General features: G+C 32.4%; 1 protein-coding gene across 1 annotated transcript in view; it reads left to right on the forward strand.

Annotated features, from left to right (window-relative positions):
• The window catches only part of Syt7 (Synaptotagmin 7), a 476,147-nt gene that overhangs the window by 438,269 nt on the left and 21,478 nt on the right, over nt 1-16,400 (forward strand). The window contains exon 7 of the mRNA XM_035359362.2: nt 15,477-15,585. Coding sequence (XP_035215253.1) covers nt 15,477-15,585 — 109 coding nt within the window. The remainder of the gene's footprint in view (nt 1-15,476; nt 15,586-16,400) is intronic.

The following is a 16,400-nucleotide window of genomic DNA, read 5'->3' on the forward strand; positions in this document are numbered from 1 at the left end:
TTTCTTCCCTGATTCGATTGGCTTGCGGGTAATAGATATATGCTATCTTTTTCTTAATAATTATTTTAATCTAGTCATCACAATGTAACAATTATTAACCTTTATATTTTAAAAGCGTAAAGACTATTTTAAAGAATAACCAATTTAGGTACTTGCGAAAAATCTAATGGTAAAATCTAAACTGATGATGCATCTAGAACGTAAGAGCTTATTTCTTCTTTTAACATTCACATTGCTTAGCATAATTCTTATTAAACACACGAACAGTGTTAGAAAATTTAAGTTTCAGGGAGAAAATTTCCAATTTGGTTAAAAAATATAATTTAATGCATTGAGTTTTATATTTTCGTATATGCTGCAGACAAAGCTTTTGACTGTTTCATTTACAACCACCTTAACCATTTTTATTTTCACGAATGATTACCTAAGAACGATAATAACGAACTGACCAATGAAAATCTTCCAGCAAACTATTTGTTCATACAAGGAATATTATTGCTTTTTGGAAAAGACCCTTTGGCGAAGCGAGAACAACGGATTAGGTAGGTGATAAAAGATTCCAAATAACGAAAGAAAGAAGTGTACTAAAAAGAAATACAATAATTTCCGTTTAGAAGAAATTCTGTGCTATTCTGTAATCGGAAGCCGGCTTCTATAGAAACTAGAGAAAATTTATTTGCCCCGAAACTGCTAAGGGGCATAATTAAAGGAATTGAACTCACGGAAAACTCAAGCGACGCTTTCAGTAAAAGTAAATATAACAACCAGGGTCTTTTTATGAAAATATATATATAATAAATTTTTTGGAAAGTTTTAAAAGTACAGTAACTTAGCGACTTTAAGATATGTTTCAATTTTAATGACTAAGGTTGTACAAATTCCACGGCTTATTTTTGGAAATGACACTTAGGCGGAACATCATTAGCACTTATCAAACCTGTCATTTCAGGAAAATTAAATAGTGACTTTTTTCTAGCTACCAACAGATAACAAGTTATTCACATAGTTCAGACTATGTCCTTTTAATAGACACTGTCTAGCAGATATCTGCTTCTTAGTTATGTTTAACGAGTCGATATGCAATTAAGATCATGGACATAATGCATCTTAATTTTTGATATCTTTCGCTGCAGGGAAAATAGGTTACAATGCACTATTGTATAGCCATTTGTCTGTATATTAATGGACAGTAAATTCTCAAATGCAATACTGCAGTTAAAATTGGCTATGTTATCTTACCGAGTATAAAAAGGAGCTTTCTGAGAGAGGATTTACTTTGAGAACCAATAAGCTGATTCTCCTGCAATTTTACCTGCTCCTGATATATTATTATTTGCAATAATAGTTTGTCAAATGCTGTTAATTATTATTAACTGTATATTAACCATTCGTCATATTATGAGTCATAATTATTATTAACTATTAGTTATAATTATTACTAACTCTAGTTATAATCGCAGCCGGAACAAGGGTGAGGGTGAACGAAACGAAGGAGGCCAAATTAGCTATGAAAATTTCGAAATTCATTTTAAAAAAGAAATTATTATTGATCATTAACTAAAGTACACCATGAAGTATCAAAATAATTCTGCGTGATAAATAATCCATATGAATTAAGAGAAAAGTTAATGACATTAATTTCTTTTCAACAGTTTTGAGCTTTTACAGTGCTGTATATGCTGTTTTCTAATATTAAAATTTATAGTCGGAAATAACCCTTGAAATTAATTTAGGCTTGTTTGCAATAATATATTGAGCTGCATGGACTAAAACATGTCTAGAAAGTTTAGAATGTCCTACTGTCGACATTTTTAAGTCTTACCGTATCTGTTTAGTTCAAATATAACTTTTACTGTTTTTCTTTACCATAATAAGATTCCTAAAGGTATACTTAGTAAAAATGGATGGTGATGTAACTATATTTACAATTTATACAACCAGACCTAATGAATAAAGTCCTATTGAAACAGTATGAGGAGTTTAAACAATGATGTTTGAAAATGAAATGTACGGTATTATCAGTATTTTGTGTCATTTTTTTCGTAGAATTTGCCATTGAAGGAGATAATGCTCCTTCAATGGCAAATGGCTACTTCAATGGCCAAGGAGATGGAATAGTTGAAGTTTTGTCTTCTTACGTATTTCATTTAAGCGGGATCTGTAGAGCTAATTTCATTTATGATTTTTCTGAGTTAATTGCGTATATTTCTGGACAGATGAAATGAATTGGTATATTAGTTTGACTGACACTTTATAAAGTCCGGAATATAAGCATATAGGTAAGATACGACTTCTGTTTATTTTTAAATTGTTCTACTGTTTATAATAAAACGATAAAATCAATTGCTTAAAATCAAAATATGTAAAAAAAAGTTTAAAAATTTTTAATTTTTAAGACGAACAATTCTGGTTAATATTAGTATGACAGATATTGATAAAAAAGAACATGTTTTATACAGTGTAGCATTTTCATTGACTTTAAGATAGCTCATTATTGATAAAGAAATAGTTTCGGAAAGAGTGAAACAGATAGAAAGTACAAATGAGAGGGACGTGGGCACTGTGCCTCTACCATACTGGCTAATCAGTACAGCACCACGTCCACCATTAACTAGAACTACAACAGATAGAAAGTGAAATAAATGAACGTTATAAAACTATGGGTTTAAAAAAGAAAACAAAGTGAAATAAAAACATCAAATGTAATCAGAGTAGGTGTGGCAAACCAGTTTATTTCTGCAAATAAAAATAATGCGTAATATATAAAATTCTGCTCAAGCTCAGGTAAACTTTCCTTCCAATAAAAATTCAGATGACTGATTAAAGATGGACGAATGTTAAATGCTGTAAGCTGGTTTATTGTTTCATTCCGTTATGAACATGAGACTGTCTGCTTTAAGAGTGGTGTTTCTGTGAAGTGTATTGTAAGTGAACATTTCGTTTTCAAATTACACATGGAAAAAGTCCAAAATTTGTACCCAATCAACCTATTCGCTATGAGCCGTATGATGATTAGCAGCCGGTTTCTCTCACTTTGCTATTTGTGCACACAAATATATTAACGGAATATATTATCTGTAACTTATTTCGTAGTAGCTAAGCAGCATTTCCTGAGTCAGGAGCATGTCGTATATGAAATCCACAAATTTCGCTGCATCATATTGAAAGAGATTATTTGTTTATTTAAATTAAGAATGAAAATATGAGAAATGAAGGAAATGTAAAATTCATTGCACTTACCAGAATTCGAACCAGCGGTGGAAACATGCTTGTATAATTTTAAGACAGCCATACGATTTCAACATGAAAATCATGTTCAGGCTCCCTTCAGTACTACAATGTATTACATAGGTCATGCCGCCGTCACTAAGTTTCAAAACACGCTTCAAAACTTTCTATGGTGGAACTCAAAACTAGAGAGGAACTTTCCCTCTTTTATAGACACACTCACCAAGTTTATCAGAGAATGCAATACTTCGACAACGTCTACAACCAACTGATAACATGCTATAATATAGCATGTCGACAAACATTTCGAATAAAAACGACTCACACACGTACTGGTATTTCTTGGTAATATGCCACCTTATCTACGTATCGCAGAAATTTACGAAAGTTCAGAAGACAGCACAAGCAACAACTGACCCTGCTATTCGTCATGACCTATTTGTTAACTATAAAAAAATCACAAGCCGCTTTTAAACGAAACTTCGCAACTGCCAGGCAAGATTTCTGGCTCCAATTCTGCACAAAAATAGTTGATATCTACGGGACAGTTTTCAAAATTGCCAAAAGATCTTCAGGTCCAGAGTTCTTCCAGCAGAAATACTCTCAATGGCTGAATTACTAACAGATACAATAAAATTCGTTCTTTCTTCCCTTTTCAAGAATGATCCACCAGCCGATGACACAGCAATCAAAACTGAGAGCCAAATATAATAACTAACATCGGCAGTTTTTTAACCTCCTCCAAATAAATCTGAAAGGACAAAAATAATAAAATATCTTAAACCCAAAAGGTCCCAGGGCCCGATAGCATAGATAATGCTGTCATCTAAATGATCTCTAAAATTGCTACGGACCTCATCATATTATTTATAAATACTTTTGGAGGATTCCAATTCTTTCCTTTATATACAAAAAGAGCAGAAATGGTACTATTTCACAAGAAAAGCAAAAGATCCTGCCCAAATATCTTCTTATCATCCAATCTGTCTTCTCCCAGCTTTCGGGAAACTCCTAGAACGCATTATCCTGGGTAGATTACAATACCCCTCACGATTTGGCTTTCGTAGTGGCAAATCAACACAGCGGGAAATTTCGAATCTTCCAGTTATTCCCACCAACAGAGAAATGAATCCTCACTCTTTGATTATCAGCTTAGATATTCAAGGAATCTTTGACTGCCTGTGGTAGCCAGATATCCTTGATGCCTTAACCACTATGGAGTGTTCAGGTGATCTCGTAGACCTCTCAGGAAACACCGCTCCATTCAAGTTACTTTAGACTCTGGAATTGTTACACAAGAATTGCTTCAAGGATGCCCTCAGGGCTCATGTGTCTTATGGACAGTGGTCGCAAATTCATTACTCCAAGAGTTCAGAAATACACCTAATTGTTTATCATATCACATGCGCATGGCTTTATTCTTATTGTAAATTGGAAATCAAAAGTAGAATCAACAGCACAACATTGCCTTGATAAGTTCAGCAATTGGGCTAGAGATAACAAAATTACTATTTCAGTCTCTAGGACTCAAGCTATGGTAATAAGATCTGTATCCACTTTTAAACGAAAGCCCACAATTAAATTGTATAGCACCTCTATTAAGATAGATAGTTCAACAAGTCAAGTATCTAGGCCTCACAATTGACTTAAAACTTTCTTGGCTGCCGCACCTGAAAAATATCAAAAATCGAATTGGAATATTAAATAACAACATGATACGAAGTACGGCCGAAAACTGGGGTGTCTCTTCTTCGTCACTAAACATTTGGTATCAGGCAGTCACAGAAAGAACCATTTGTATTGTGCTGGTATCTGGGCAACTTATTTAACTTAAGAGGAACGCCATCAACTTCTCTCCATATAAAGAGTGTCCATTCTCCAAATCAGTAGGAGGTTCCGCACGACTTCGACAGTAACTCCATTGGTACTACCTGGTGTTCCTCCTCTCGACGTAACTGCGGAGCGAGAAGTAATACATACCTGTGTATTACGACTGAACAAACATATCACTCTATGGAACGTTCTCTTTTCAGCATAGGACTACAAGGCAAAAAATTCATATTATCTTTGCCATCCCTCCTGTAGTGAACTCGATTCTTATATTTGCTCTAGATCACTTCAGTTGCCAATTCGGGGGAATACCATTTACACAGATGGTTCGCGCACTGAGGCAGGTACAGGCTGTGGTCTGCAACTACAGGAAGATGGATGTTTCGTTTATGTTTTCACTAAGTTGCTTACATTTTCCTCTGCATTGACAACTTTTCTTTAAGGCCATGTACCTTTCATAACATATCTTCATCGATTTGGTATTACAGACCTGTATTTGTGAGTGTGGCCAGCAAGGAACTCCGGATCATTATGCCTTTATCTGTTGTCTTACGAAACCTTTTCACTTCTCAAGCCACCTGATCAATACTGGGAACAATGGACTTCACACCTATTAAAAACTAAGGGAGCTCTTACTAAACTAACTGAAATATTGCAGTCCTGGTGAAGAAAGATATTCATAATTATCAACTAGCTACGTACTCATTCGATGGTGATATTCATACTCATCAACTAGCTAAGAAATCGTTGTATATGCCTTTTTTATATTTTATATATTCCTTTATTTATTTATTATTTATATTTACATTTATCAATTTAGATAAATTTATGCATTTTATTTATATTATTTCTTTCTTCATTTATTTTATTTTTGTTTTTATTTTTTATTATATTAAGTATTATATTAAAATTTAATTAGCAACTTTGCTTTTATTACATTAAGCACCAACTTATAACTCTGAATTATATGTAGCATATGAATGCAAGTTGTCTTTGTTTATTAAATACTGCTACTCTGTGTACTCTCTGATTTTGTTTAAAAAGAGTATAGTTAGATCTGTCATCCCTACCCTAGTGGTGGTAGCTGCTGGATTGTGCTTGACCTCCCGCTGAGCAGGCACTATTCTGTTTGGTATACACCTTAGATCAGAAGCCTGGTGAGTGGTCATAAATAAATTAATTAAATTAAAAAAATATTACATAGGATTATTAGTGTAAATTAAGAACTGTCATGGATTTGAGGATTTTAATGAATTAATAGTGGCATAAAATTATTATAAAAATCACGTAATGAAACTGTAGCTTTTGTTAAAAATATTTTCCGTTATGGAACGACACACACTAAATAGTTTTTTAAAAAATACATCTTTCTTAAGGCTTAGTTAAAGGAAATGTGTTTATGTATTTCACGCATCACTTGTACTGATACATGTGTGAAACGAAGTCTGAAAATTCTGAATTTTGAAATGCATTAAACATACTTTTTTTAAGTGCAGCAGAATGAGTCAAAATATCAAAACAGAAATAATAGAAGGAAATTTTAAATTATAGACTGTTCATACTCTATAACAGTTAAAATGCATATAAAAGGACAAGTTGAACTCTATATAATGCATTTCATCTGAATGGGGATTACAAGAACATTCACCAATCATTACAAAATCTCATTTAAAAAGGAACTTTAGTTGCGTTTCGGTATTCCCTGTAGCAGATTTATTAAAAGTCAAAAAGACCAAAAGAGATTATATGACAGAAGAGAAGCTGCGTAATAACTGATTTGATTTGGTTTATGTGTTTATGAGAAAGCACTGAGGGCTATATTTACAAAGGGGGGCTACCTTCGTGGAGGACTTTCGAACAGAAACTGGCTCCCATACACGTTACACATGGGGAAAACCTTGACTCCCCACCACCCGTTCGCGGGATTCTAACCTCGGACCCAACTACCATTGTTCAGCGAGTTTACCATTCGGCCGCTGGTGGGCGCTGGGTAATGAAAAGATCGACAAGTGAAATGTTAAGAACTGACAAGAAAAAAAAAAAACGCAAAGCATATGTCAAGTTTGGGATATCATATTCCTTTTTCGTAACACAAGCTGTACACGAACAACCAACGTTCAAATGCGATCTCGAATTGCGAAACGCCTTGTGCAACCTTCTCGTTCATATGCAATAAAGAGGAGTGAAAGGTCTTCTCATTCACATGCAATGTACTCATGCCTGCTTTGTGCGCATGCGCTGGAGTGCTAATCGTTCGCATACCTCACCATGTAGTATATTTTATGCAAGTTTAACGTTTGTTGCTTGCTGCCTTCATGGTATATCAATTTTAATGGCAGTAGTGTGCTCATGAATTGAATGCAACTATTTTCCACATCTTCTGGGTAGTGATAAACAATCGTAATATTGTTAAGTAGAAGAGCTGTAGATGACTTTTGCCAATAGAAAAATGCCTTTATTTTCTGTCTGAGAATTTGTGCTTAATCATTGCGCCAATTTTAAGTGCAACGCATGTTAAGCGCGCGCATTTACTAAATGTAACTCATATTTGCTGTAAATAATTAAAGTAAATTTTGATGCAAGCGGTTTGTATATACAGGTAATATTTCGAATAAAAATAAATACGTGCAAATGTGTTAAGTAAAACATGAGTGAACTCTTTTTTACGTAAATGTAGGGATCCAAGCAAAGATAACCAAACATCCATACTGTTTCCTAAGATGCGAAATCCAATCGAAATATCACTATTCAACGAAATGTCCTACCTACTCAGCCGCTGTCGAGCCGAATAGCTTTTGCTACTAAGTACAATTACAGCTGCATTAACAACTTCATTGCAGTTACAACAGCATTAATAACAATTTTTACTACAAAATAATTACAATGTAATTACCAACTTTGTTCAATCAATATCATATTGCTTATATTTCAAAGTTAAATTAAAAGCCGTATTCTGTGTGGAGTGGCAATATTTTATATGTTGTTCTCTCGAAAGTTGCAATTATAGTGTGAAAAATAAATCAATTATAAATTCATAAATTGTAATCATAAATTGTGAAACTACAGTTGCATTTTAGTTGAATTCATTATAATGGCGATGAAACAGAAAATGAATTATTTGTAACTGAAATTAACATTGGAATTATAATTACATTATAAATAAATTATTAGTACATTTTAGTGGTATATTATGACTGAAATTACATTGCAGTTGTAGATCAAATTAGAATGTAGTTGAAATACTTATGATTGCAATAGCATTGCTATTCAATTATTAATCAACTACATTGTAACTGGTTGATGTCCAATTCTAAATGCTTAATACAAGGTGATCCAAAATTCGGCCATATCAGAGTTTCCAAAATTGTGTAAATTCCAAAATAGGTATTAATTACTTATTAAATCACCTTAGACTGTTACAAATAAAATATCACTTGGAATTTCAGTGCAATTTATGCTGTTAGCTTTAAAAATAATTTATTTGATGCAAGATGGAGATGAGGTTTTCTTAAGCAAAACGAAATTTTATGTTCGAGCATTACTTCGCAGCCCTTTCTTACGGAAGTGTTTAAAAGAAACCTTCTCAAATGCTTGTAATTATAAAAAGATAATGATTTTTTGGTTGGTAACATGATTTCAAGAAAATGGAAATATTCACCTTAAGAAGCAATAGAACCGCCTGTCTCTTCTGAGTTCAGGCGGAATGGACGAAGTTAGGAACGAAATGTTGCATTTTCCAACAACGAGTAAGATATATTTTAATTATAATTATTACATCGCAATCTAATTTATTTTTGCGAATTAATGTTCAATCCTAAAAATCCGTTTTTCTTTGCAGAATTCGTCTCCATCTTGTAGCAATCAAACGGCTCTTAAAGGTAACGGCATAAACTGCAACGGAAATTTCAAGTGATATATATTACAATACATGCTACAGTCTATCGATAGATTTTGCATTTTATCCATTTAAGAATTGTCACAAGTTTTGGAAGTGTAATATTTGGATCATCTGGAATGTTTTATACAAACACACTCCCTTATTAGGATCTTTGCTTTACGTCTTTCTGCTTTGTTATTTTAGTTACTACTCCTTCGACATTTCAGATGGGTAAATGGTTATTATTTCCGTTGTTTCAGCAATTTTGTTAATATTAGATTGAAGTGGTAGATAGATATCGGTAAACAGGAAATGACAAGTTTTAGAAGCCATTTAAGGTAACTGTAGTGATTGTTTTCACTAATCATACGCAATACAGATTTCAGTCGTATTCCTATTTTACAATTTCATGATATTTCTATTATCACTGCACACTTTATGGAATTCATTTTGTTAGGTACTATACTTCAGAACCCACTTTGAAGTGCAAGCGGAATTACGCTCCTGTTGTTCAAACATAATTACGATTATCTTATGTAAGGTGTAATTATAAGTATATAATGTGAAATTCGTCATAATTTAGGCAAGCAACTAGGGAATCAAAATTAGTGTTATTATTCGTATTACTGTTTTGTAAACATAATGCATTGAAAGATGTGTAAAAATATGCAGAAGAAAATACTCCAGCAAATGAGGAAACAGAGGTTGCATTTCCTACAAAACGCTTAAATTGTTGATTTCCATTGTAAAAACGCATGCTTGACAACTACTGGGAAAAAAAAAAATGCTGATTCTTTCAGAAATATAAACATAAAAAGTGATGGTTATATTTCTATATTACATGTAAATTTTATAACTCTCAATTCATATTTTATTGCAATTACACAAATGTTAAAGTGCCAACTATGCCCCCTCCCGAAAAAAAAAAAAAAAAAAAAAAAAAACTTTTGAAGACATTTTGCTCTAAATCAGGGGTAGTCAACCTTTTTTATACCTACCTCCCACTTTGCAGGCAACATAATTTCTGTACCACCCACCCGTTCACAATGACTTAATATAGCGCAACTGCAAAGACGATTTTAAGTGAAGGTATGGTAAAAATATGGCATTTAATTTATGCCTTTATTTATACTGTAATATACAATATTAATCTTTAAATAGACTGAAAATTCGTTAACAAACAGCTAAGCCCTGTAAATATATGGAAACCGAAGAAAGGGGAAAGGTCAAGTAGAGGACTAAACTTTAAGGGGTGTGTATACTTTATCAACAACGTCCATGCATATTTCAATTTTCCTTGATAATTATCGGACAAAATCATTCACCGCCCACCGTCAAAGTTTAAATCGCCCGCTGTTGAATATCCCTGCTGTAAACTGAAGAGCAAAATTATTTAGTCGAAAAGGCGGTAACGATTTTACCAACCTCGCAAAAACCTTCGGAAATTTACCTAAGAGAAAAAAATAAACCCAAATATTATTGTTTTGAGTATTTATTATAATAATGCATATCTATTAAATCGTATTACTTACTTACCAAAACGTCTCAAATTCCAACTCATTTTCTTTAGTTAATACCTTCTTATTTAATTTATATTAATGTAGGATGAAATATTTTGTTATACAATTCATTTCTGAGCAACGGAATCCACTTCCATAATTAATTTCCAACTAACGATGCTTACCACAAATAGAAAATTATTTATTTATTCTTCTTTGATTAAATGCGAGGTACAAAAATCTAATTGTTCTATTTTTATTTCATATTAAGCGTTCCGAAATGAGTTGTTTCAACTCAATTCTGGTTACAACATTTACGTAATGAAATCAACGTGAGATTGAATTTTGGATTAATCAGGTTTAACCTTTGACATTTTAAGCGAAATATAAATTGTTTCATGCTGATGTAACCTTTAGAAGTTGTATTCGCATAATTGTCCAATTTAATATAAACTATAAAAACACTAATTCTGCAGTAAAATGTTTCCTAATAATAATCTGTATTGCAATAGATTTTATTTTTCGTTTGACCTTCAAGAGTCATGGGCATGCTTTTCAAAATAAGTAATATTTTCTTGAGCATAGTCCTAATAATCATAAATCTGACGTTATATCTTGACTCCTTTTGTTCCCAGTATGCTTCCAACCAGATATAAAATAGATCAGGAGCGAGCAGAATTTTCATGTGTAAAGGGATAGGAAAAGCTATCCTTCTATGCGGAATGTCCCTTCTGTAACTCTTGGAGGGTTTTTACAGAAATAATACAATCATAAGATGATATCTTTACAAAAAATTACATTCTAAAGCTCAATGATTACACAAAATCGCTGCATATCTAAATTTGAAAAATGTAATGCGATTTAAAAAGCGGGTTACTTTTTAAGTAAAATCCTCTTTGCAATAAAAACAAAACAAGTAAAGATTTAAAAAAAATATAAACGCATTTGTTTTAAAAAACACATTTATTTTCTAAATTTGCATATCAACTCTTCTGCATATCCTTCTGATTGGTTTAAACATTTTTTGCAATTAACAACGGTTTTTGGGTACTATCCTCACAGATCTCTGCCGCCTATAATGAGAGCCAATTATTTTCTAGGTCATTTGTACATCTCTATCAGTTTCTTGACCAGTTTCATCTATTATCTTACTTTGCGTTCCCCATATCCATTGTCCTTGTGTACCTCACATGTCTGGTGATGAATATCTGCAGTTAACATGTTTCTTGCTGTTAAGAACCAAATGACTGACGTATTTCATAGTCAGAAAAGCGCTCGAGTTTTTCTTAAAAACTTTTAACCTGATTTTACGAAGCTCGCAGGCAGAAGCTGTGAATAAGAGTAGCTTAGGTATCTACTCAAAGAATGCCTTGAGCCAGTGTGCACACTCATTCTAATGTATGCACCAAATTTCAAACAGTATACATAAATGGACTTGAAGATACAAAAGTATCTTGCAAGATCTTTTTAATTTATTCGTAACATGCACGTAAAATTAGGTATGTTTCTTCTTACTCATCTTGCAATTCTCCGTAATTTAATCGCAACATATATCTAAAATTCAGTATTTATCAGAATTAAGAGGCTGAGTTCCAGTTTTTCATACAGAATGCCCATTACAGATTTCAAAACACAAGGTTACGCTCATTTCATGTTTTAATTCTAAAATTTGGATTTTATGGTTTCTTCTTTCAAGGGGAGAAATGTTTACTAATAAACTGGAATTTTCTGTTTTTATTTTCTCAGGCCTTTGTAAATAAATACTCAAATTTCCCTCAGAAGAAATCATTAAATATATTTAATTTTCTTGCAAATGAGCGAGTATTACAATATACGATTTTATGATCTAAATCAAAAACAATACGAAGATTAAAATTTCGTCCAATCTCTTAAACTGGTACACGTGTGGATGTCAGCATCATTTTCGCAATGGACAAATCAGAATAAGATATTACTAGTTGATTATTATGAATTTTTTTTTTGAAAACGATAAAGCATGTAACTAGGCATTATGTTTTCTAAAAATTAAGTACATGACAGTTAATTCCACATAACTGGATAAGTCATGTTTTCATTGACTTAAACATTTATTTCAAAGTATTCAATTCGACTCCTTAGAACTTCATGGACCACTACATATATAATTTTATATCTTGTGGACCACTAATAGGAATTTAAAAAAAAAAACTTTAAATCAGACTTTAAAAACAACTTATTAATACACAAAAACAATATTCGACTGTCCAATACATGTAATTTTACTCTTCATTTGTTATTATAATTTTCGAAATATTTGGTGGTTCAGCAGCATGCCTTTATGAAAATTCAGGATACGCCTCTGATTATGAGTAGCAATTAAAATACTATTAACATCTCACTGATACACATATTTCTTCACATTGAAAAATTATATGAAAAGTACAAAAATCTTGACCTTCTTGTATAAAAAGCTTTACATTTCCATATCACTGAAGAGGTACTTCACGAAAAGCAAGAACAAAACAGCAAATGCAAAGCAATATCAATAAACGGAAAGCGTTATGCCGCCAATTTTTTATTATTGGAAACATAATAATCATCGCTTACTCAGCAATAGCGCCATCGATCAACAGTTAGAAAAAACAAAAACGGAAACTTCCAGTGATGCAATTATAAACAAGAATGCAGATGGGTCTCATACAAATCCATTAAGTTGCCTATTGACACGGAGCCTGTATTATTAACGACTACAATAGCATATTTTTGTAATTCAAAAGGAAAGAGAATTCCAGTTAGCGCTATTATTGATAACAGCGGCATATCCATGGATGGCAACTCTCACTTTCAAGTGTCGCTAGATACACCTGCAAAAGTAGCTAAATTCAAAGGGAATTTCGCTAAAAGTAGTAGCAAAAATAAAAAGTATAATCCTCATTCCATAAATAGGTTTTGTTATTCGTCATTTTTAAAACTGAATCTTCATAAAAATATAAATAATGCCCAATTTTTTCTGCGAACCATGAAAAAGTTTTCACGGACCACCGGTTGGCGACCGCTTCTTCTTCTTCTTCACCACTAATTGTCATTTGTCTAGAAAAACAATTTCTAGCCTTGAGAACTGTTTGCATGAGCAAAGGTAGTAAGTTGAAATTCCTTTATTGTATTTAGGTGGGGATTTCCATACAAGCAGTGCCTTCTATGAGGAGGTACTCGTCTGCCATGTTAACCTTTTTTTGATTGTTATTCTCCATAGGATAAAAATTCTGGACCAGCTACTCCAACGTACAATTTCACAGTCGTAATAAAGAACTGCCGTTCCATCTTCGCTGGATTATTAAATCAGTAAAGTGGATTGAATCTTGGAATCGATTTCGGAACGGATGGTGCATCTCTAATCTGGAAGCTGATATGAGTTTCTATTTGTTAAGCACAGAATACGCCTTGCGAAAAGTCTTTGAACATTCCAAGGACATGCCAAGCAAAAATCGCATATCCATTATTAAAAATTATTATAATCATACCATATATGATTCTAATAATTTTTAATAATAGCATTTTAAAATTTTTTAACTGTATCACTGACTCTGATTAAGTATGTCGTTAGTCGCAAAATTTTAGGAATCATTATTTTTATCTTATACAAAAATACTTAACCCCATTTATTAAGTGAAGGCGCAAAAATAATCGAAAAAGAACAATTAGGCATAATCGAACAGGTCAGTCAATTTCATAATTTTACTTATTAGACATTTCTTCTTTATTTATGCAAACTCCTGTATTTTACATAACTATTTATATGTAATAAACATTACTGATAGCGTTATACAATTAGAATCAACTTTGGGAACCGGTAAAAATCATCAAGACGGAAGGTATAGAAAAGAAGTCTTGATGAATAAATGTACAGTGTCTTTCAAATGGACTCAAAATTATTTCCTTGTATGCTTATTAAATTATACACACTTTTTGCTTCCTTCATTTGAAATTTTTCCGCCAAATTATTCTAAATTAATCGATACCTCTAGGCAAAATTTGCAATGAGAAAAAATCAAATTATTGCAAATATTGAAATTAAATACCCCGGTCAATTATTGCTCGCACAGGAATACAGTCCTTATCATTTTATTTTTTAAGGAATGTAAAACGTTCCCAGATGTAAGTATAGGAACCATGAGACCGCATTAAAATTTCTATTTTGTTTATTTTTTTAAATTATTTTTTTGAAATTTGACATTGCCAAAACATGAATATTTTCGCCATTTAAAACACTTCTATAATTTTAAATATATGACTACGACCAACGATTGGGCAAATAAAAGACAGGAAAAGCTGAGTAAAGGGGGGCTAGTATATAGATACGTTTGGTACTGCCGACTGCAATAAGAAAGGGAGATGCAGGACTAGATGTCATACCAGTCCCATATACAAAATTTCAACGTTCTACGGCTAATCGTGATGCGAAATACACATGTACGTACGTACAGATCTCAAGAAGAAATGCATTTTGTAGCCATTTTAAATCCATTTTACAACCCGTTTGGGGAAAAAGAGTGCTTAATTTTGTACGTACCTACAGACGTCACGCAAAAGAATTGCTATAATGGGTATTTCCTTTCAAATATGATACCCGAAATTATTTGTGTTTACAACACTTTCTTTATTTTGTACAAGGAAATAAAAAAGAGAGAAATTTTAAAGAAACGTAATGATTTAAGTGTTTAAAATGACATCATATCCTTTTGTATGTTAAATACTTTTAAGGCGGTACCCATAATTATTGATTAATACTTATCGGCCAGTTGTTCGTATAGTAGCAAAGTGTAAATAAGAAAACGTATTGTACGTATTCAAGGTTTATTATCCTGCCACCAGTGTGTTTCTTAATCCCTAGGCCATTGCGGACAGAAAAGCCAAACCAAAATATTTCTATTATCCTCTTTTCAGATTAAGTCGCTACCCGCGTCAATCTTTTCCGGCTATGTCGTGCATTCAAACACTAAGTGAAAAAGCACAAGAAATGTCAATGTAGATCAGTATAGTAATTTGTCTCCTTTTTTTCGCAGCTGGGCGATCTTCTGGTCAGTCTGATGTACGTGCCCCGCACGAGCGAGTTGACCATCGGTTTCATCAAGGCCAGGAAACTAAAAGCAAAAGACATCACAGGAGCCTCCGGTAAGTATAATCCTGCCGCGAAGTAATAAGTTATTGTTAAGGATGCCTCATGTCTCCGTCACTGGCAAAGTCTTTTTTCTTGTGGATAATAGTCTCTTTTTCCTTGTTATTATTATTATTGTTTATGTATGTTTTAATAAATGTAAGGCAAATGAAAATGAAAATTATTTTGTTTTATTTATTTAATTTTTATGTTGTTTTATTAAAAATGTTTTTAATTTTGTAAAAAAAAAAGAAAGGTTTACAAGGCCCGTCGGTTGCTTTCAGATCTAGTAATCGGCAAGCATGCATTTTTCTGTTTGAGACCATTGATCTAAAATTTAATTATGTGCGATTTCTTACAAAACCACGGATTCTGTGATTATTAACTACTTCTAGAGTGATGTCTAATAATTTATAATAAGTCATAAATGATCCATAATTTATATTTCCAGGGGGTTTATGTAAACAAAATTTCAAAGCTTACGTTTTCGAATGGGAATTTCTGAAAGATACACTTCACATCAGAAAACGTTTAAAACATGGGTTCATCAAACATAAAATTCAAAATTTCATACTTGACAAAATTAAGTTTCTATAATGCTCCTAAAATATTTTGTGGATAAATTTTACCCATAGAAGACGTTAAATTGTATAAAAACAATTCTTCATAGAGAGATTGTATAAGAATTTATATTATCCGTGCCTTTTCCGGAAAAGGCCTCTTGATGCGAATTATGATAACCGAAGATTACATTACTTCATTCTTTTCTTTAACTCGAAATATAGCTTTGGGACAAACCATTCAAGAGGTATTTAGAACAACCAAACCAAAT

The sequence above is a fragment of the Stegodyphus dumicola genome, chromosome 6, assembly GCF_044657685.1.
Source record: "Stegodyphus dumicola isolate Sdum_Otavi_A_Nest chromosome 6, ASM4465768v1".
Classification (NCBI taxonomy): Eukaryota; Metazoa; Arthropoda; class Arachnida; order Araneae; family Eresidae; genus Stegodyphus; species Stegodyphus dumicola.